Genomic DNA, 21,799 nt, shown 5'->3' on the forward strand with positions numbered 1-21,799 from the left:
CTCAGTGGGGAGTCTGTTTCTCCTTCTGACCCTCTCCCCTCTCATGCTTTCTCTCTCTCTCTCTCTCAAATAAATAAATAAAATCTTTAAAAAAAAAAAAAAGAAATAAAAACAAATATCAATCTAAATTATATTTTATTATTATATTTCATCCTGTTAACAGGCTGGTTCAGGGTAACCTAGAGGGCTTATTAAAATACAGATTGCTTTAAGGATGTACTGTATGATGAGTAACACAACATAATAAAAAAAAAAAAAAAAGAACAGATTGCTGGGCCCAAGAATTTTATTTATTTTTTTTTAATTTTATTCTTATGTTAATCCCCATACATTACATCATTAGTTTTAGATGAAGTGTTCCATGATTCATTGTTTGTGCACAACACCCAGTGCTCCATGCAGAATGTGCCCTCTTTAATACCCATCACCAGGCTAACCCATCCTCCCACCCCCCTCCCCTCTAGAACCCTGTTTGTTTTTCAGAGTCCATCGTCTCTCATGGTTCGTCTACCCCTCCGATTTCCCCCGCTTCATTCTTCCAAGAATTTTATTTTTAACAAGTTCCTCAGTAATTCTGATGTTGCTGGTCCAGGGACAGCGCACTGTCCTATCCGCTATGCTACATAAAAATGTGACTGATCATCCCCTGGAAATGTTTTACATGGCTCCTAAAACACTGTCCATTTGGTCAAGTAGCCCCAAAAGACATATTTAAATTATCTTAGGAACTCCAAATCATTCCATAAGCCTTTTAAAAGATTTTATTTATTTATTTGTCAGAGAGAGGGAGAGAGACAGAGAGGGAGCGCACGCACACACATGAGCTGGGGGGGAGGGGGTAGAGGCAGAGGGAGAAGCAGGCTCCCCACTGAGCAGGGAGCCCCCGCAGGACTCGATCCCAGGGATCATGACCAGAGCCGAAGGCAGACGCTTAACCTACTGAGCCACCCAGGCACCCCTCCATATGCCTTTTAAAAGTATGTTATAAAAAACACATTTCCCCAGATTCCTCAGAAAACTGTATCACAATTTGTAAATTCTTGCATTCCAGATGATAACACCTTAGGAAAAGTTCCTTTAATGATTCAGTAACTGAGCTGCCTTAAATGGCATTATTCCAGAGGTTCAAAGTTCAGATGCCCTCAGGGGCCAAGAATTTGAAGTAGGTAAATTGGTAAACTAGAAAAGCATGCCCTATCCTAAGAAGACTTAGCTTCAACCTCCTACTCCCATGTAGGAATCTGGGCCCATAATCGCATACTTTAATATTTAAGAGAAGCCAAAAATCCAGAATTAAGTGGAAATTTTCATAAATTATATATGTCAACCATGACTTCAAAATTTTTAAACAGCATTCATGCCCAAGAAAACATTACAAAACTGAATGCAGCCCATAGGCAACCAGTTCGCCAAATCTGTGTGCCGGGATATTGTGGCTGAAGAAAGTTCTATTGGTTTTATCGGCATGAATTGAGCAGCTGCTATGTGTCAAAGACAGTGCTGAACGATGCAGTAACAAGGGAGCAGAAATTCATTCTCTAGCCTCATAAGCATTCACAGTCTAATGAATATTTGATGCTAACCAAGGGGGAAATATTGACCAAGGCTTATTACAAACAAAAGAGAACAACTACCTAAGGATGCATTCATAGCAGAGCAAGGACCAACAGAATGATCTTAATTACAGGTACAGTAGTTATTTCCTTTAACAAAGTAAAAAATAATAGATAAAAGATAGAATATAGTACTGAATATCCACCAATTAATATAATCAAACCTATAGAAATTTCCAGAGCTGGATTGCTTACCTGAGAGTCAGAGTTTTACCACTGTTATGTAAATCATGACAAGTGTGCAATCTAGCATATAAACGTTTAATGGTACTTGTAAACCAAAGTATGACGGCGGCTATGAGAGAACAATACAAATTAAGATGAGGGTATTGACCCCAGTCAGACATTTTCTATCTCATAAAAGAACACTATGTGAAAGGTTGCATTCTGGAGGGCTCACTCTTGGAGAAAAACATGCCACGGCAACTCAGAGAGAGAAAATGTCGACATGCTACACGAATCACAAATAGCCCAGGCTAGCCTCAGATGGTGATGACATATACAAATCATGCACTTGCTCAGCTTAGGGCAGGAGACGACAAACTACTCAACCATTCAAAAACAAAAGGTGGCGCCAGGCGGTGTAATTAAGCTCAAAGCCAAAACACGCTCGCGCGCGCGCACACACACACACACAAAAGAGTTAATGCATAATTTAGAAAAACAGATTTTTAAGTAGCCTTTTAGTAAAGTTGTTTGCCCTGCTTAAAAGTAAAATCTTCAAGTCATTTGGTTGGAACACCATGTTTAATTAAACTGTGTGAATCAGCCTGATTGAGCTAAGGAAGACATTAGTGCAGGCTGGACAATATGTTCTTTAATTAAAAAAAGAGAGAGAGAGAGAGAGCCCATGCACTTCCCTAAACAAGCAAGCTCAGCCAGTGATGGTGCTCATATTAAGTAGATTATGGCACGGGGGCCGTGGTGATCAAGGCATCATTCTCTTACAGGTGACTAGGCTAGCCCAGTAATGGCCGCAGCAATCAGCATCTCCAAAGCAATCAGTTGTCATCTCATTGCAAAAGCGAGAAAATGAACAGGTCTTCCTGTCAGCAGCCATGACCTCTACATGTTTTACCTCCAACTTTCCCAGGAAAGGGATATTCTTGAAAATTTTCTTTGGCTGTACAAAACAAAATATGGTTTATGTTTTTATTTTGGGCTAAAACAAAATAGGTAGAGTAGTTTCTTTAAAAAGAAAAAGGTGTCTCTGTATGGTCTGTTTTATTTCAAACCCAATATGTTTCATTAATGAAATGGCACATTTGATCAGAGCAGAAGTCAACATGTCAGAAAAAAGTTGCTCATAAAGATTATTTGACCATGATGATAATTTGGTTGATGGCATTTGGGGATTCTCCATTAAAGGGGTTCTTCTTGCCTGAGGATTTCTAAATGGGCATCAGGAAGGACTCCGTGCCTTGCAAATTCTATGTCCACTCACTCCCATGTGAATTAACACTGCTTTAGAACCCCTGATACCTCTTTAAACTACATGAACTGTATCCAAAATGTAACTTGCTTTTCCTCCCCCCAAAGCCCATGAATCTGAAACAGAAGGTAACCTCATGAAGAAATCTCAACATATTTTTGTAGTTATAAAAAGAGGGTGGTCCTATCATTGTATCAAAAGAGTTCTTGTGTACAATCACCTGATACCATGGCAGGTGCCTGGTTAGCAGATAGGATTGCTGCACTGATTCATTCAACAACAAGGACAGTCCCCGAGCCCCCACCATCTGCCAGGTACTTTCAGTGCTTTAATACAATCGTCCATTTCACCAGGCCCACCCTCCCCCTTTTCCTTTTACCCTGAAATGGCTATGTGGGATGTTTTGTACATTTAAAATTACACTTCTGTCAATATTCTTTTAAACCTTTTAAAAGCAGTCCTCAAGATTACTGTAATTGTCCTGTTGAATCATAAAAGCAGTATTAAAAAGAAATCACTGCCCTAGAAAATGTCCCCTTTTTCCAGTGATGCTCTTAGATTTTTTCTTTCACAGACTGAGGTTTTCATTTTCTCAGAGGAAAAGTGAAATCAACAGTTAAAACTGTATTGACCATTGGGGCACTTGGGTGGCTCAGTCGGTTAAGCATCTGCCTTCGGCTCAGGTCATGATCTCAGGGTGCTGGGATCAAGCCCCATATCTGACTCCCTGCTCAGCGGGGAGTCTGCTTCTTCCCCTCCCGCTCCCCCTTCTTGTGCTCACTCGCTCTCTCTCTCTCTGTCAAATAAATAAAATCTTAAAAAAAAAAAAAAACTGTATTGACCATTTTAGGAAAAACTAGTTCAATCATGTTTATAAAACTTTCCTATTATTGTATCAGTCATTGAAAGATTTTCTTACATGACTAAATTTGAAGAAGGTATTGTTTTTTAAAATTCAATCATGTTTATAAAACTTTCCTATTATTGTATCAGTCATTGAAAGATTTTCTTACATGACTAAATTTGAAGAAGGTATTGTTTTTTAAAATATCACTATGTTGTTAGAACGGTCTTCCCTTTTAGAAGACTGTATATTCTAACCCAGTGTTTTTACCATTGTCTGTGGCAAGAATCCCTTTAAGAACTGTTTTAAAAGTTATGCATCTTCTCAGAGGAAAATGTAAATACACATAAAATTTTATATATAATTTCAGGGGTTTATGGAACTCTTAAAATACCAAATTACTGAATTCTGGTCTAGCCTATCAATCACTGATGGCATTTTACATTAAACAACATACACAGTTTTACCAATTGTTCTTAGTTCAATAAATCTTCCTTCTTTGGACTGCTTAGCCCATTACAGTAACTACTGACCAGAAATTGCAAACTACAACCTATCACTGCACAACAATTAGTGCTTACACTTTTTAAAATATAGTTTAAATTTTAAAATATAGGGTTTTTTGTTGATGGTAGTGATTTCCACTTTTGGTTTTTGTTTTGTGGATTTTTTTTAAGATTTTATTTATTTATTCAAGGGAGAGAGCGAGAGACAGAGCATGAGCTGAGGGGAAGGGGAAGAGGAAGAGGGAGAAGCAGATACCTCGCTGAGCAAGGAGCCCAACATGACCTGAGCCAAAGGCAAACCCTTAGCCGACTGGGCCACTCAGGCACCCCTACTTTTGGTTTTTGAATCTAAGTATATGTTTGATGGATAATTTTCCATTCTAATCAACATAATTAAAATGAAAGTCACTGGGAATAGAATGTATATTGACACACAAAAAATAGCAATAAATCACCACCTCAAATCATCAACTTGAAAAAAATACCTTTTGATAATATAAAAATAAAAAATGTAGAATGCACTGCAAAATATTACCTATCTATATAAAGTATCAAATAAAGAAGAAGAAAAAAACATAAAAGCTTTATTGGAAGAAATAAAAATTGCCAAAGTAGAAAATAAGACATGCCTAAAAGAGCTAGGAAACCACACAGGAGAAATATTCCAAGAAGTTGTAATCGGTTAAAATAGTGGCAAATTATTCAGAGAAGTAGAGTTTGATGACCAAGTAAACACCATCAGATCTGGTGTTTAAGATGTCACCAGAGCGGGGCACCTGGGTGGCTCAGTCAGTTAAGCATCTGCTCAGATCGTGGTCTTGGGGTCCTGGGATTGAGCCCCACACCAGGCTCCCTGCTCAGCAGGGAGTCCGCTTCTCCCTCTGCCCCTCCCCCCGGCTGGTGCGCGCTCTCTCTCTCTCTCTCTCAAATAAATAAAATCTTTTTTTAAAAAATGTCACCAGAGCAGTTTCAGCAGGGTAAGTAAGGCAAAAGTGAGACAGCAAAGGATTAAGAAATCAGTGCGTAGTGAGGATGTAAACAGCGAGGGCAGAGTATTCTGAAATCTCCAGAGGCAAAAGGGGACCTGTAAGTGAAGGAGATCATGAAGTCAAGGGGATCACGCTAAGATCGACAGAGGTTTCTGTGGGTCTGGTGACCCTGTGCTGGGCACTGGGGACCCAGAACTATATGTCACATCTCCATCTCCTAGGAGCGTCTAGTCTAGTGAGAGAGAGCAATGCTATCCTAACAGGTAATTATAATTCTTCAATAATAGAGATCTGCACAGCGAATTCTGAGAAAACGGGAGGCACCTCCCACCTTCTCCCGTAGCGCGAGGAGATGCCTCCTAGAAGGCGTAAAGGAGCGATCAAACCAGAGAAAAGGGGCCCTCAAGTCAGACTGGACGTCACAAGCCACTGCGTGGAGCAACTGGTGTGGCTCAGGGTAAAGTGCACAGCTGGGAGTCGAAGGGGTCCTGCGATATGCAGTAAATCAGTAAGTTCGCGCGGGAAATCATCCACCGGGAAAGACGCCAAGGGCGGCAGCTGTCAAGGCAAGCAAGACAAAAGGCATGGAAGCAAGGTGCCCAAAGGTCTCACCAAGATGAGTGAACACGGGCTGCAGACGAGAAACACCAACAGGGAGCCCGAGAAAATACGGAGCCTGAGGGCCTGGAGATTACATGAAGGTGAGGGAGACAGAATATGGCAGGTACGGAACGAGAAGCGTCCATTGAAAGCAGAAAAGCCTGGGGGCGCCTGGGTGGCTCAGTCGTTGAGGGTCTGCCTTCGGCTCAGGTCATGATCCCAGGGTCCTGGGATCGAGCCCCGCGTCGGGCTCCCTGCTCCGCGGGAAGCCTGCTTCTCCCTCTCCCACTTCCCCTGCTTGTGTTCCCTCTCTCGCTGTATCTCCCTCTGTCAAATGAATAAATAAAATCTTAAAAAAAAAAAAAAAACAAAGCAGAAAAGCCTGGAGTCTGGGTTCCTAGAAGAAAAGCAGCCGGAGTCACTGGAGCAAACGAGGCGGAGGAGTCTCGAGACCACTATGGGACAACAAGGTGAAGTCAGCTGGGGCAGTGTTGTGAGCACGCCTGGAAAGATTATAAACCACAGAGGCTCGGCTAGCCACGAAGGTGGAGAGGAGCAGGAATAAGTCGAGAGCCTTGAAATCGAGCCCCCACTTTCCCTTGCAGCCTTGGCCAAGTCACCTGACTGTCCTGGGCCTCCCTTTTTGCACCGATAAAATTAATTGGCTGGACTAAATGGTCATTTCCATTCCTAAAATTATATCGGACAGCTTTTGAATATGGAAATAATAGCTAGGGGGGCTGAGAAGGCGTTCATAAACTGGGTTGAAAAACTCTTATTGTTATTTCTTACCCAAAGTCATAAATGTTCCATTAGTAACTTTCTTCACCATAAGACATTAAAATTTGCAAAGACTTTTTACATATATTTTTCTAATATAATCCTAACCACCCCTCTGTGGGAGCTCTGTAACCCCTATGTTATAGCTAAAGAAACAGATTCCACAAGGCTGAAGCAATTGTAGCTTTGGATTGGTAGTCAGTCTTTTTCTCCTAACATAGAGATTGTACTTGGATGCTTCAAAATAATCCATGGCTTATTAACATTTGGGTTTTAACATTCATTCCTTCAGCAAGTAACAGGGTACCACTAGCCATATTAAAGCTAAAAAGGTCCTTCTAGGAATCCATCAGATTACCTGATCACTGAAATGAAACAAGGGATTGCTGAACTCTATTAAACTTTCATATAATGTTGAAAGAAAGCTTTGTAAATGAAAACAAATCGAAACAAGTCCATGTATACACTTACTTATAGGGTTTGGTATCGAACATGGTAGAAAAATAGCCTTACTCAAGCCATCTACTCTTACGTGACTGCTATAAGAACACTAAGTCAGACCAAAAATTTTATTTTCAAAATAATGATTCTCTTCTCTTCAATCTTCTAAATAATAGTCAGGTTGCAAATTGTTAATTATAATACCCAGTTCATACCAACTACATACTAACAGGACTAATCAAGAAAGCAAAAAAAATTCCTAGGTCCTCAAAAGGAAGAAATAAGCCTCAATTATTTATGAACTCTCCTTTCCTTGTTAATTCACCCACTAAAAAGTCATTTTATATTTTTATATTTAAATCCTTTTAAGGATATTATTTGCTTCCTTGGTGATTACAAAAGTTTCAAGTTTATTTTCTAAACTACAGGCAGTAGCTTCTTTTCTGCAAAATGTAGATCAGTTCAGTTAAAGGCATTTACATACATATTTTCAAGTCAGCTAATACTTTACAAATTAAGTCTTTAAACAATTGATTACAACAGATCTTATGTTATACAATGATTAAAAAAAATATTTCTTTGGCATTCATTCCTGACCATTTAGCATTTTCAGATCAGTGGCAAAAATCTGTGAATTCAAAAATTCACAACATATTTTACCGGAAATTCTCCACCATCCACTGTCTTTTCTACCTAAGTTCAATAAAAATCAATCGATTCAAAAGATCATCACCAAGCAGCTAATCTGTACAAGGCATAGTACTATGTCACACCAGTAACATTTTAACCAGCAGAAAGAATAAACAACCTGAGCATTGTAATTTAGCAGTCATCTTTAACAGCATGCTGTGTAGTATTTGACCTTCCAAACTGAAACATTACATTTAAGATCCTCATTTAGAAAACTGGAAGAAAAATAGAAATATTTCTTTCTATGTGGTGAAATAAATTTACCAAAACCAGGAGTATACATATTGCTTTTCTTCATATATGTTTAGAGTTTAAGAGAAAAAAAATGTAAAATCAAAAATATAGATGAATACTGAATGTATGACCCAAATTCTGTCATAACAGGTAAAGTCCCTCTTGTATCACTACTAGTTCATCAATCTCACTTGGCTGTTAACTCTACAAAGATGACCTTCAAGAAATACATAAAAATTTCTATCTTGATCAGACAGGAAAAGCTCCAGAGCTCCTGCCATGCAGTGATGAGCCCCTTCATCACCTGGTTTCAGAAAAATCATCCTAGGAAGGAATTTGATAGACTCATTAAACAACAACCTGAAAGGATTTGTGCTTTCTTTCTTAGATCACTATTCCAATGACTTCATTCCAGCTCACATTTCAATTCATCCTGAAAAATGAGAGGTTAACATGTCCTTTATGGAATACTCAGGTGGATCAGTTTCAACTTCTGGGTGAACCACTCATATAAATATCCAAAGATCAAGATTACCTAACTAAATGGTATGTGCACAGCAATCCCAGTGGTCAGATTTCAAAGTTCCAGTTTTTAATACCAGAATATAAACATCACCATAATACTCACTTTCAGTTTCTTGTTTAGTTTACAGCAGTATCTGTACACCATTGCCAAGTTCAGAGGTCCAAAATCTGCATAAAAACTGAGATTGTTTAAAAAAAAAAAGTAGTATTTAGTAGAAATATAGTTTTCAGTAACATCAACGCTCATTTTTATTTTCATTAAAATTGCAAACAAATTCTAGTTATTGTCAAGAATAAGGGTCAATAGGGCTCCTGGGTGGCTCAGTCGTTAAGCGTCTGCCTTCGGCTCAGGTCATGATCCCAGGGTCCTGGAATCGAGTCCCACATCCGGCTCCCTACTCGGCAGGAAGCCTGCTTCTCCCTCTTCCACTCCCCCTGCTTGTGTTCCTGCTCTCGCTATCTCTCTCTCTCTGTCAAATAAATAAATAAAAATCTTTAAAAAAAAAAAAAAAAGAATAAGGGTCAATATATAGAGAATCCAAATAACTAATGGTTTTACCCTCCTGAGGATCACCAATTACTATAACCAGTCTCCGGTCTCTTAACAGGGAACTGTTTGGACAGCTCCGAGTTCCACCTCCTTCTATCTCCCTGCCAGGACATTCAGAAAAAGGACTAAAAAGCAGGCAACAAAAGAAGCAACAAGAACATAACATGTTCACTTCCTACTTTTATTTATCATCTACTCAGTTACCAATTCTAACTATTCCCCTCAAACAGCGCTCTCAGTTCTCAAGGATCTTCAATCTAGTGGTCTTCTTTCAGTTTTCTTCTCCTTGAACTTTCTGCATCATGTGACACACTGGCCCTTCTCCCTCTCCCCACCCCAGATGTCTCCAGGCTACAGTCAGCAGTCTGCAGTTCTCTCATACCCACTATCATGAATTTCACTGATAACCCTATGGAAGAGAGATTAGATGGCTTCCACACTTGAGACCCAGCATCAGCCTTTTCATCTTCAACTACCTGTGAACCTCACATCTACAGGTCCTTCCATTACCTGGAACTCAGAACATCTAAAACTCAACACATCTTTCCTTCAAATCAGCCCACCAGACTCAAAACATTTGCTTCTCCCAGTTATTCGGGCATGAAACCTTTCAGTCACAACAAATAAATACCAATTTAATTCTCGTACACCAGAAAAGCTACTACTCTTAAGTCATCCCTTGCTTTTCCATTCCAATGTTAGCAACAGAAGGGCAGAGTCTTCATCTCACATCCTTACTGCTTAAATTCTCCCACTCCCTTGCCTAATCATCCTGTATGCCACTCCAAAGATTAATCTTCATAACATCTCACTTCTCACATATCTTCCCACCAGTCAAAAATGTTTAATGGCTCCTTACTCCCTTCAAAATAATTCCTTGGCCCAGCAATCAAAGCCCTACACATGTATGCTCATGCCCCTCACTTCCAGGATGGCTTTACCTCCTAAAGGGCCCCATTTGGAATCTGCATTCCAACAAACATGTCCATTCCTCATTCCCAAATACTCCATATGCATATTCTTAATCCAAGCCTCAGCTCACACTGGTCTCCTTGGCTGGAATGCCCTCCTTTTTCTCTTTCTGCTTCTCTCTAGCTTCCTCAAAATCCAGTTCAAATCCTACCTTTCCAGTCACCCTTAGGAAACACTACCCTTCTCTCAAAGTTCCCAAAACTTAACCATCTGAGACACTATCACATATTGTGAATTATCTTTTTTTTTTTTTACGTGTAGTTCCTACCTGCCCAACTACAGGGTAAGCCTCTCACTCTGGGGCTCTATCTTATACCGTATAGGCTTAGAAGAACATCCTGCTCATAATATAAAACTTCAACAAACGAGTCCTCATTTTGAATATTTTGCTCACTAATGTGCTCAGATTCAATTTAGCCTAGACCACAAATTTACTAAATATCAACAAGTTTCAAAAATTTATTAAATTATCAGTAAGTTTCAAAAATCCATCCCCAAAAGACCTTTATTTTGAGGGTGTCATTTACTTTTTTTCTGCTACCTGAATTACAGTATTATAGATAACATCATTAAACTACATCAAATCTGCCAGGAGCCAGATTGGTAATATTTTGGAACTTATATTCTAGTTAACACCAAAATTTGCTGTCCCGATATACAGGCTTCATGAGAGAAAAAACAGAGTTGCCAAAAAAAGAAACTTGCAATGATTTGAAATAAAAAGTTACTGATATATTTCTAAAGTTCCCAGTGTGATGCTGTGTTGTAAGTATAAACAAAATACCCATGAATTCAAAATGAACTATGTTTATTACACCTAATTACTGACCATGTAACTTGGATGGTAAACAAGAATCCACTCAAAAGAATCAAAATGAAAAATATATAAAAATAAGCACCTACCAGCATGATTAAGACAGCCCTGTTTCTATCACAGAGATTTCCTTGTCCTTGAGTTACTGGAAGTAACACTCAGCTAATAACCCCTGTTTTTTCCTACTCAAACATGAATGTTGACACTTGTAGAATGTTAAGGTAAATCTAGAATTTTTAGTGATGGTGGTTTCATCAGCTTTTTAGATTCACTTTGAATAAATTTCAGGAAGGCACAAAGAATTTGAAGTATCTAATTCCAGTTTCATACTAACCATCAGAAACCAACTTTAGTTTCAAACTCATAACTGTGTAGTTTCTAACTGCACAGCCAGCTTAGCCACATGTACTTTTGGAAGCAACATGGTTAACAAACACACCTGTTTCACCAAACATCGGATAAGTAAACTGGTATACTCCAATAAAACAGGAAGAAGTACATCAAATACAGACCATGTTGTTTTTTTGGGTTTTGTTTTTTTGTTTTTTTGTTTTGTTTTGTTTTGTTTTACAGACCATGGTGTTAAGTTGATCTGTACTCTCCAACACCTGTGGCTATTTAAATTTAAATTAATTAAAGTTATACACCCTATTTCTATTGCAGCATTATTTACAACAGCTAAGACATGGGACCAACCCTAGTGTACACACATAGATGAATGAATAAAGATGTGTGTACGGACACACACACACACACACACACACACAGTGGAATATTACTCAGCCATAAGAAAGGATGAGATCATGCCATTTGTGACAACATGGATGGACCTAAAGGGTATAATGCTAAGCGGAATAAGTCAGACAGAAGGACAAATACCATATGATTTTACTCATATGTGGAATCTAAAACAAGAAATGAATAAATAAACAAAAAGTAGGGGTGCCTGGGTGGCTCAGTTCGTTAAGCGACTGCCTTCGGCTCAGGTCATGATCCTGGAGTCCCTGGATCGAGTCCCGCATCGGGCTCCCTGTTCGGCAGGGAGCCTGCTTCTCCCTCTGACCCTCCTCCCTCTCATGTGCTCTCTCTCATTCTCTCTCTCAAATAAATAAATAAAATCTTTAAAAAAAAAAAACAAACAAAAAGTAGAACCAGACCTATAAATACAGAGAGCAAACTGCTGGTTGTCAGAGGGGAGAGGGGTGAGGTTCAGACAAAATGGGTAAAGAGGAGTGGGAGATACAGGCTTCCAGTTATGGAATGAATAAGTCATGGGGATATAAGATACAGGGAATATAGTCAGGGATTGGTATTGTATGGTGTTGTATGGTGAATGGTATTGTAAAGGTGTTGTATGGTGACAGACAGTAGCAAATTTGTGGTGCCTGTAGCATAATGTATAGAGAAGTTGAATCACTATGTTGTACACCTAAAACTAATGTAACATTGTGTCAACTATAGTCAAATAAAAAAATTTTAATTAACTAATATTAAAGTTGAATAAATTAAAAATCAGTACTCCCATCATATTAATTAGCCCATTTCAAGCATTCAAAAGCTTCATGTAGCTAATGGCTACTGATTTGGAAAATGAAAATATAGAACATTTCCATCATTGCGGAAAATGTTCTGCACTCATAGAAAACACCAATCAAGATGAAAAGATGAGGACAAAAATAACTATAAAACACTAGAGAAATTGCCAAGTAACCTGAGTGAGGTATGGATAAAGCATTTGAAGAAACTGATGTCCTTCCCCTTCAGAGGCCTACATAGTTCCCCATAGTGAAATTAGGCTCTGGGAATTCCTATCCCCTTTTGTTCAAGGAGGTCATATTTCCAGAAAGACAATTTGAGACCTAGAGCAGGGGAGGAGAGAAAAATAGAAGAGGATCCTGTCCGCACTCTTTTCTACTGTCTCTCAAAGAAACAGGTTGCTGTAAGAGAATCAGACAGCTACAAGAAGCTATACCTGCATCTTGGCCACAGCAGCAGGTTAAGGGGAGATGAAAAGCAATCTGAACCCAGTTTCCCACCTTACAAAATCTTAAAGCTCAATGGGCCAGCTTTCATATTTCACAAAAGGAGGGATAAGCCTCAAGTCATACTAAGAAATGCAGTCAAAACCTTTGCACAGCCAAGAGCAATTTAGAACAGGTCTTCAAAAATCAGAAATGTTGCAGGCAAATATAAAGCCAACAAACTCTTTTTTTTAAAATATTTTTTTAAAGATTTTATTTATTTATCAGAGAGAGAGAGACAGAGGCAGGCAGAGGGAGAAGCAGGCTCCTTGCTCTGCAAGGAGCCTGATGTGGGACTCGATCCCAGGACCCTGGGATCATGACCTGAGCCGAAGGCAGACGCTTAACCGACTGAGCCACCCAGGCATCCCAACAAACTCTATCCTAAGGCCATTTTATATATTCTTTCCTCACAATGTTAGCATTTCTAAGAATATATATGTATTTATAATAATATACTTTTATGTTTTTATATTGTTTTCTAACTGGTTAAATACATTCTGAAAATGTCAAGATCATTGGGGCAAAATATGGTCATAGCTGCTCACACTGTTCTGGGTTATCACCAATTTTGATATAATAAAATGCCATGAGTAAAGAAGACACCTTCCAACAATAAGCTTCCTTTTTTTCTTTAGGTTTTTATTTAAATTCCAGTTAGTTAACATACAGTATAATATTAGTTTGAGGTGCACAATATAGTGATTTAACACTTCCATACAACACCTGCTGCTCATCACAACAAGTGCCCTCCTTAATCCCCATCACCTATTTCACCCATTCCCCCATCACCTCCCCTCTGGTAACCATCAGTGTGTTCTCTATAGGTAAGAGTCCGTTTCCTTGGTTTGCCTCTCTCTCTCTTTTTTCCCTTTGCTCACTTGTTTTGTTTCTTAAATTCTACATATGAGTGAAATCATATGGTATTTGTCTTTCTCTGAATGACTTATTTGGTTAGCATTATACTCTCTAGCTCCATCCATGTCATTGCAAGTGCCAAGATATCATCCTTTTTATAGCTGAGTAATATTCCACTGTATATATATATATATATATATATATACCACATCTTCTTTATTCATTCATCAATGGACACTTGGGCTGTTTCCATAACTTGACTATTGTAGATAATGTTGCTATAAGCATCGGGGTGCATGTATCCCTATGAATTAGTATTTTTCTATTTTGGGGGTAAATACCTAGCAACAACATGCTTCTTTAGAAGAACCCTCTTCACCAGAGGTGGGGAAAATGGGAACACATTTAATAAGCCAGACCATTACTAGAGAGAAATATTAAAATACAAAACCAATTGATAGCAATTGAAGTAAGTCAAATGTGCTAAAAAGTATAAAATATGGACTTGGGCAGAGCGCCTGGGTGGCTCAGTCGTTAAGCATCTGCCTTTGGCTCAGGTCATGATCCCAGGGTCCTGGGATCGAGCCCCACATTGGGCTCCCTGCTATGCGGGAAACCTGCTTCTCCCTCTCTCGCTCCCCCTGCTTGTGTTCCCTCTCTTGCTGTGTCTCTCTGTCAAATAAATAAATAAAATCTTAAAAAAAAAATGTACTTGAGCAACTTGCAACCAAGGCAGGAGAATGAAGGAGTTGGGCTCGGGGTAGAAGAAATGGAAGTCATCAACCCGGGGACAGTGAAAGAGGAAGAGAAATGGCAGAGATGAGTCCTGCAGAGACATAAGAAAGAAAAACCTGAGGGCTGAGTGGGCTCCTAAGTCTGAAGTTAATGACACAATAGATAGTGTCTTCTCCATTCTGGCAATTCCCAGGAAGAGGCCTCCAGAGCCACAACCAAGCAATGGCCACCACTTTTTCTTGGATGGGGGAGGGAGGGATAATCTGGTCTCATCTGGGCTCATTTGGGCAGGGAAAACCATGGATATATTATTTGATTATTTCAGAGTACCTTCAGCTTTCCCTCCGAAGGAATGAATGAACAAACGAACAAATGAACCTCTCTTACCTATTTGTAAATTTCCCCTTGTAGGTTGGCAAATTATGGGTCAATAACCAGAACGAAACTCATGAATTATTCAGTAAAAGTGAGTTCATCTGTCTTTTATTTGGTAAGTATAAATAGCTAAAATCAAATTCTTTCCTGTTTTGAAAGGAAAGAAGTTAAAAGAATTGGGAGCCTTGCAAGTGGGGAGAGGAGAGAAGAGAGAGTCATCTCCTTCTGGGGAGGACAAAGAAATGGGAGCCCAAGGATCAGAGCAATCGTTTACCAGGGTCATCCACTACCCACAGGGTCACCCAATACCCACAGGGTCACCTAATACCCACACTGCTGGCCCTACAGATTTGAAGTAAAATATAAATTGGGCCTAGAAGCCTTTTTGCTATACCCAAAGTATCTAAGTCTTCTTATAAGATTTATGAAGTTTATGATATATCATTATTTTGTGTTTGGTTTTTCAAACAAACCAATTTAAGTGGGTCCATTCTCAGAGAACTCATTGTGTAAAGCATTATTGTACCTTATTCTGCATATCCGAAGTTTCATCTAAAAATTTTCAACTCCTCAGCAGAAAGATAAGCTATAGTCCAAGCAGTACTCATTCATTCAACAAAATTTATGACCACTTACTCTGGGTAAGGCACTATAAGTTGGTATATTAATCAGAGTGCTGACAATACAAAAAAAAATTTTTTTTTAATTTTATTTATTTGGGAGAGGGGCAAAAGAGGAAGGAGAGGGAGAAAGAATCTTGAGTAGACTCCATGCTGATCAGGGAGCCTGACTCAGGGCTCAATTCCATGACCCGGAGATCATGACCTGAGCCGAAACCAAGAGTTGGATGCTCAACTGACTGAGTCACCCAGGCGCCCCTACAAAAAAAAAATTTTAACTGCTTTAGGATGGAGAAATTCTATAAGATTATTGTAAGGCATACCAACTCTTCAATTTTTTACCACAACTGCTGACAGTTTTTGTCTGTTCATTCACTCACTCATTCAAATATTTACTGAAAGCCTACAGACTGCTATTCCGTGCTCAAAAAGAGCTCACCACCTAATGAGAAGACAAGTAAACCTTATCACAGTGTGATAAACACTGAGTAGCAATACCCTCTGAAGCATAGTGAGATTACATATATGTGTGTACATATATACAATTTTAGTGAAATTAATCAGTGCAGCCCCGTGGGCTCCACATACCACCTAATAATTTCCCTATCACTGGAATATTATCCACACCCCTCCAGTCAGATGATAAAAGTTCTTGTACATGGCTAAAACTCATAATAATCAAATTTCAAAAAAGCTTCAACTGCTTAGCAAACACTAATCTAAGAGTACAGTCTGAAGCCCTTACAGTTCAAGGCTTATACTCACGCCCTTATGGCATAGCAAACCACAGTCACGTTGACATTGACTTTCAGGGAAGAGAGATGGCGCATTGAAGAAGCTCCCCAACTCCATAAAAGTCACACAGAGTCTGACAGAAAATCGAAGACCACTTGGAAACAAGGGGTTCTAGTCCCAACTTGATCGCTCAGTGTCCCTGGCGTGTGCCTGGCACTCCACATCCTCATCCATCAGATGAAGTTGCTGAATTAAGGTTCTAAAGTTCTTTCCAAATATTATATCATATCATATATCACATTTCTAGCCATTACATACATTATAGACTATTATATGTATATTATAATATGTACTGTGTGTGTACATGTATATATATAAATATATATATATATATATATATACACACACACACATATATATACTAGAGTCTGAAGAGTCTAAGACTCTAGTTATACATATTGGACAAACCCATTCAACAGTGCACATGTTTCCCAAGGGCTACTAGCCCTATTGGATGCATTCTGCCCTCTCAATGTGTTGAGTCTGGGTACAAAGGCATTTCCCTCAGAATAGCTCCTCCAAGAAGGGGAAGAACCTTACAGCTTTCCCCCCGAAATTCACTATGCTTTCTGCACAGCTGGGGAACAAACCCACAGACCAGAAAGTGTCTTCATAAGGTAGGAAGCTTGATCTCATTACCATTTACTTGCCTGCATGAAGTTTGACATTTGTTGAGATCACAAAGGAAGGAGAGAACCCCAATATCCACTCTGACTCCTGGTCTTTGGTACATTATTCTCGGTTTTTAGTAAAGTACAGGCTGACAATACCGGAAGTATGAGGAAGCCTTCTCCGCTTAGTACCTTCTTAACCTGGGGCAAGTAGCAAGGCCCTGCTGCTGCTGTAAAATGGGTTAGTGTCGCCACTTTGCCTTTAAGCCAAACAACAGACTAGATGGTGTCAAGTAAGCTTCCAGTATCAGAGTCTGTCATTCTATGACTTCCCTCTTTGGAGCAAGCCAATTAAAGAAAACCCCCTCTGAGACTCACAGTAATGAAAACAATCGGAGATTTCTTCAGGAATGCACGGGTAAAATTAAAATTCACTCCCACAGAAACATTCTCAAGCAGTGTAAGTTAACCCCTTTATTCAATGGCAGGTATTGAAGGCAAGAGGACTATGCAGACAGTACACTCGTGGCTTTGATAGAAAACAGAATGATGACTGATGCCCTGTACCTAAAAGACTAACCCTCCTCACATTTCATAAAGTAACCAAGGCCTTGAAAAGGAAAATAATTACTCTAAAACCCAGTAATGATCATATTACCCCTCTAAACTCTTGGAATTAAAAGCAAAACCCTCATACTTGACTGTGAGGTCCAGGCTGGTGCAGTCCCTACCTCTCTGTCTTTGGGGCTTCATTTCCCTGGTTTTAATACTAGTAAGCTCCAGCCAAGCTATTCCTTTTAGTCCCCACCTCAGGCCCTTAGCACATCACCCTCCCAGGCCTAGTTAACTTCTACCTACCCTTTAAGTGTCAGCTCTAGTCACACTTCCTCAGAGACTCTTTCCCTGATCCCTCTCCCACACCCACCTCGGCCCTCACCCCATTTCACACACATCCCACCCCCACAGGCCAGGCTCCATTGTTATGTGCTTCTAGTAGATCTTTGCTTCAGAGTACTTACAAATAATCCTATGTCTGAATATTTGATTAATATCCTCCCTACCGCCCACTGGACTATAGAAGCTCCATGAACATAGGGCTGGGTTCGCATGTGCTCAGTGTTATGTTATATCCCTAGTGCCTGGCACAGAGATGACTGAGTAAGGAATGAAAGACTGAGATGTGGCTGGTTCATCTGCAAAAACACTGCCTGTTTCCATTTAATCTTTCTAAACCACACACCAGATTAATGTGGGGAGAGATACCAGATGTCACATTTTATTAGCTTTAGGCACATAATAAAACTAACTACACAAAATTGACAAAAATGACCTAAGATGTAAAGGCAGTAAAGGGGAAGGAGAAAATAGCAAGATGGCCCACCTCTCAAATGCAGGGAAAGGTCTAGAGCCCAGCCCCACCATCCCCCCTTCAGCCTGTATCTTTATTACCAGCTTGCTTCCAGGGTAGCCCGCTCCAGAAGTAACCCCCAATCTAAAAAGACTCACCCTGACTATACATCACCCCAACTCCTTTTGTCTTATCAGCCCCTTCAGTTCTGAGAGTTCTGCCGCATTAAAATCATCCTGAGCCTTTACTTTCTGGTTTTCTAGAGTTGCGGCCAATCTGCTGTGGGGCTTGCAGAACAAAGTGCAATGTTGGACCCTAGGGAGGGTCTATCAGAACAGGAAAGGCACTATTTTACAAGCCCACCATTCACAGCTTCCTAGAAGAGATCTTTTTAAACCTTTTATCTCACATTTAGAAAAAAAAAATTTTTTTAACGTTTCAGATGAATTCAGCTGTAGAGAATCATTCATTGACTACCAGGACTAATATAAATGCTATACCATTACACGCCCTCTTAAAAGAAAGAGAAATGTATAGAATAAGAAACCAGTTATTTGGGGCGCCTGGGTGGCTCAGTCGGTTAAGTGGCTGACTCTTGATTTCAGCTCAGGTCATGATCTCAGGGTTGTGAGACTGAGCCCCACGTCGGGCTCTGCACCGGGCGTGGAGCCTGCTTTAGATTCTCTCTCTCCCTCTGCCCCTCCCCCCTCTTCTCTTCCTCTGCCCCTCCCCCCTCTTCTCTCCCTCAGAAAGAAAGGAAGAAAGGAAGGAAGGAAGGAAGAAAGAAAGAAACCAGTTATTCAAGGATCCTCAATTCAGAAATCTCAATCTGGAATAAAAATGAGAATTTTAAGTAAGCCAAAAAAACAAAGTCATATTGTTTCTTCTAAAGCCTGCCACAAAACCCATGCCCTTTAGCCGTGTTTATAAGAGAGTCCCACTCTCACACAGTCTATTTAGTCTTATTTTGTACCAAAGGCTAATAAAATATGATGTCTGGTTTCTACGCCCATAGTCTATTAGACTTATCAGACAGACCGTAGGGACGAGGCCGCTATTAGGGGCTGCCCCACTGACAGTAATGTCAAAAGCTAACCCAATAGTAGTAAGCAGCACCTAAAACGTACACAACTCCTAGTAGTTAGCCATTGATAAAAACTCACTGAATAAATTAAAACCACTAAAAGATAACGAGATGTTTAGCAAACAGGCACCATTTGCTACATAAACAGAGAGCCCTTCATTCCTTAGGAACAGCTAAAACCATCCTTGAATTACAGGGAAACTGTATAAAAAAATGCACTTATAATAGAGTCTGAGTATTACACACACACAAAAAAGCAAATCATAAGCAGTAAACTCTTCAAGAAGACAGAAAGGCAGATTCATCTTAGAAAAGTCTCACAAGGGGCGCCTGGGTGGCTCAGTCGTTGAGTGTCTGCCTTCGGCTCAGGTCATGGTCCCAGGGTCCTGGGATCGAGCCCCGCATTGGGCTCCCTGCTCAATGGGGAGCCTGCTTCTCCCTCTCCCACTCCCTCTGTTCCCTCTCTCGCTGTGTCTCTCTCTGTCAAATAAATAAATAAAAAATCTTTAAAAAAAAGAAAAGTCCCACAAATGATAAAACTGCTTTCATATTTCAAGATGTGATTTCCCAACTCTTTGTAAGAACTGCCTCCCTAGAATGCCACATTCCCAGACACAACCAGACAAATGCATTATTACTAGACTATATCCATCAAGGAGAACAAATGTGAAATAAACCATCTTTGCTGGTTCTCCAAAAGAAAATTAAATTTTTTAACAAAAGAACAAGTCCAAACTAGCAAATTCTTCAATTCATCAATAGGATGTAAACACCTTTAAGGCCAAAATATTAAATGTATAAATTAATACATCAGGGGCGCCTGGGTGGCTCAGTCGGTTAAGCATCTGCCTTCGGCTCAGGTCATGATCCTGGAGTCCCGGGATCGAGTCCCGCATCGGGCTCCCTGCTCGGCGGGGAGCCTGCTTCTCCCTCTGACCCTCCCCCCTCTCCTGTGCTCTCTGTCTCTCTCATTCTCTCTGTCTCAAATAAATAAATAAAATCTTTAAAAAAAAAATGTATAAATTAATACATCAAACATTTTATTCAGGGGTGCCTGGGTGGCTCAGTCGGTTAAGCCTCTGCCTTCAGCTCAGGTCATGATCTCAGGGTCCTGGGATCTAGCCCCTGAGTCATCGGGCTCCCTGCTCAGCAGGGAGTCTGCTTCTCTCTCTCTCTTCCTCTGCCCCCCCCCCCACTGCTCGTTCTCTCTCTCAAATACATAAAATCTTAAAAAAAAAAAACATTTTGTTCAAAAACCATAGTTCACACAAACTATTTCCTATAAAGGAATTCACTGTCAATTACAAATAATTGTGATCATTCACCAGATGTTTCCAAATTATAAGGACCAGGAATAAATAGTACATACTTTCAATAAATAAGACGATATTTTGATGGTTCTCATTCAACATCTGATTCTTTGGTAGTCCTGGAAGTATTTAGATGATTAACAAACCCAAAGTTTTTTTAGGTAAATTGAGAAACTAAAGCTCAAAAAAAGATTTTTTTAGGGCACCTGGGTGGCTCAGTTGTTAAGCGTCTGCCTCCGGCTCAGGTGATGATCCCAGGCTCCTGGAATCGAGCCCCATATCGGGCTCCCTGCTCCGTGGGAAGCCTGCGTCTCCCTCTCCCACTCCCCCTGCTTGTGTTCCTGCTCTCGCTGTGTCTCTCTCTGTCAAATAAATAAAATCTTTAAAAAAAAAAAAAAAGGTTATTTTAAAAGAAACAATGAATTTGACACTTAAGCTTAGAAAGCCCAGTTCAAATCAGGGAGTCAGAAAGGAACTTAAGATCAGCGTCCTACCCACCTTCTCAGTGTTTAAACAGGTAAATATCTAAAAATCCTGAGCAGGCATTGTCTGTTTTTTTCCTTAAAGATCATAAAAGACAAAGACTCCTCTTTTACTTTCATTATAAACCCCCCTTTTTACGTCCTTTCCCCATCCCCAAAATAAACCAAGCAATAAAACGGCAAACCCTCCTCCTGATTTATATACATTGCCTCCTTTAAGGTGTCCCTTTGTCCCAGTCACCCAGGCCAGAAACCTTGAACTTACTTTCAATTCCTCACCCCCCTCCCCAACCTGGTCAACCCCAAATACAGTCAATCCATCCGTTCTAGCTTCTTCCCCTTTTAGCTTCTTCCCCGGGTCTGGCCTTTCTGTTCCCACGGCTACAACCCTAATCCAATCCTGCCAAAGCCTAAACAGACCCCCACCTCCCAGCCTAAACCAGAGAGCTCTGACCAGTCTCTCTGCCAGTGATAAACCAGCACAAGTGAGGTCCAAATGGTTTTCCACCATCCAGTCCCCAACTACATGTCCAGCCTCCCCTGGCACCTCTCTGCATTCAAATATTTGCC

General features: G+C 40.0%; 1 protein-coding gene across 7 annotated transcripts in view; it reads right to left on the reverse strand.

Moving 5' to 3' along the window:
• The window catches only part of CDC14A (cell division cycle 14A), a 182,062-nt gene that overhangs the window by 151,436 nt on the left and 8,827 nt on the right, over positions 1–21,799 (reverse strand). For 4 of the 7 annotated variants that reach the window (XM_064588751.1, XM_064588754.1, XM_064588750.1 and 1 more), the window contains exons 3-4: positions 8,758–8,833; positions 2,692–2,736 (exon numbers count right to left, since the gene is read on the reverse strand). In XM_064588751.1, coding sequence (XP_064444821.1) covers positions 2,692–2,736; positions 8,758–8,833 — 121 coding nt within the window. The remainder of the gene's footprint in view (positions 1–2,691; positions 2,737–8,757; positions 8,834–21,799) is intronic. The other 3 variants (XM_064588753.1, XM_064588752.1, XM_064588757.1) reach the window with 1 other exon arrangement.

This window comes from Mirounga angustirostris, unplaced genomic scaffold (assembly GCF_029215605.1).
Source record: "Mirounga angustirostris isolate CCGP_5_RB_7025 unplaced genomic scaffold, mMirAng1.0.hap1 SCAF_4, whole genome shotgun sequence".
In the NCBI taxonomy this organism is placed as follows: domain Eukaryota; kingdom Metazoa; phylum Chordata; class Mammalia; order Carnivora; family Phocidae; genus Mirounga; species Mirounga angustirostris.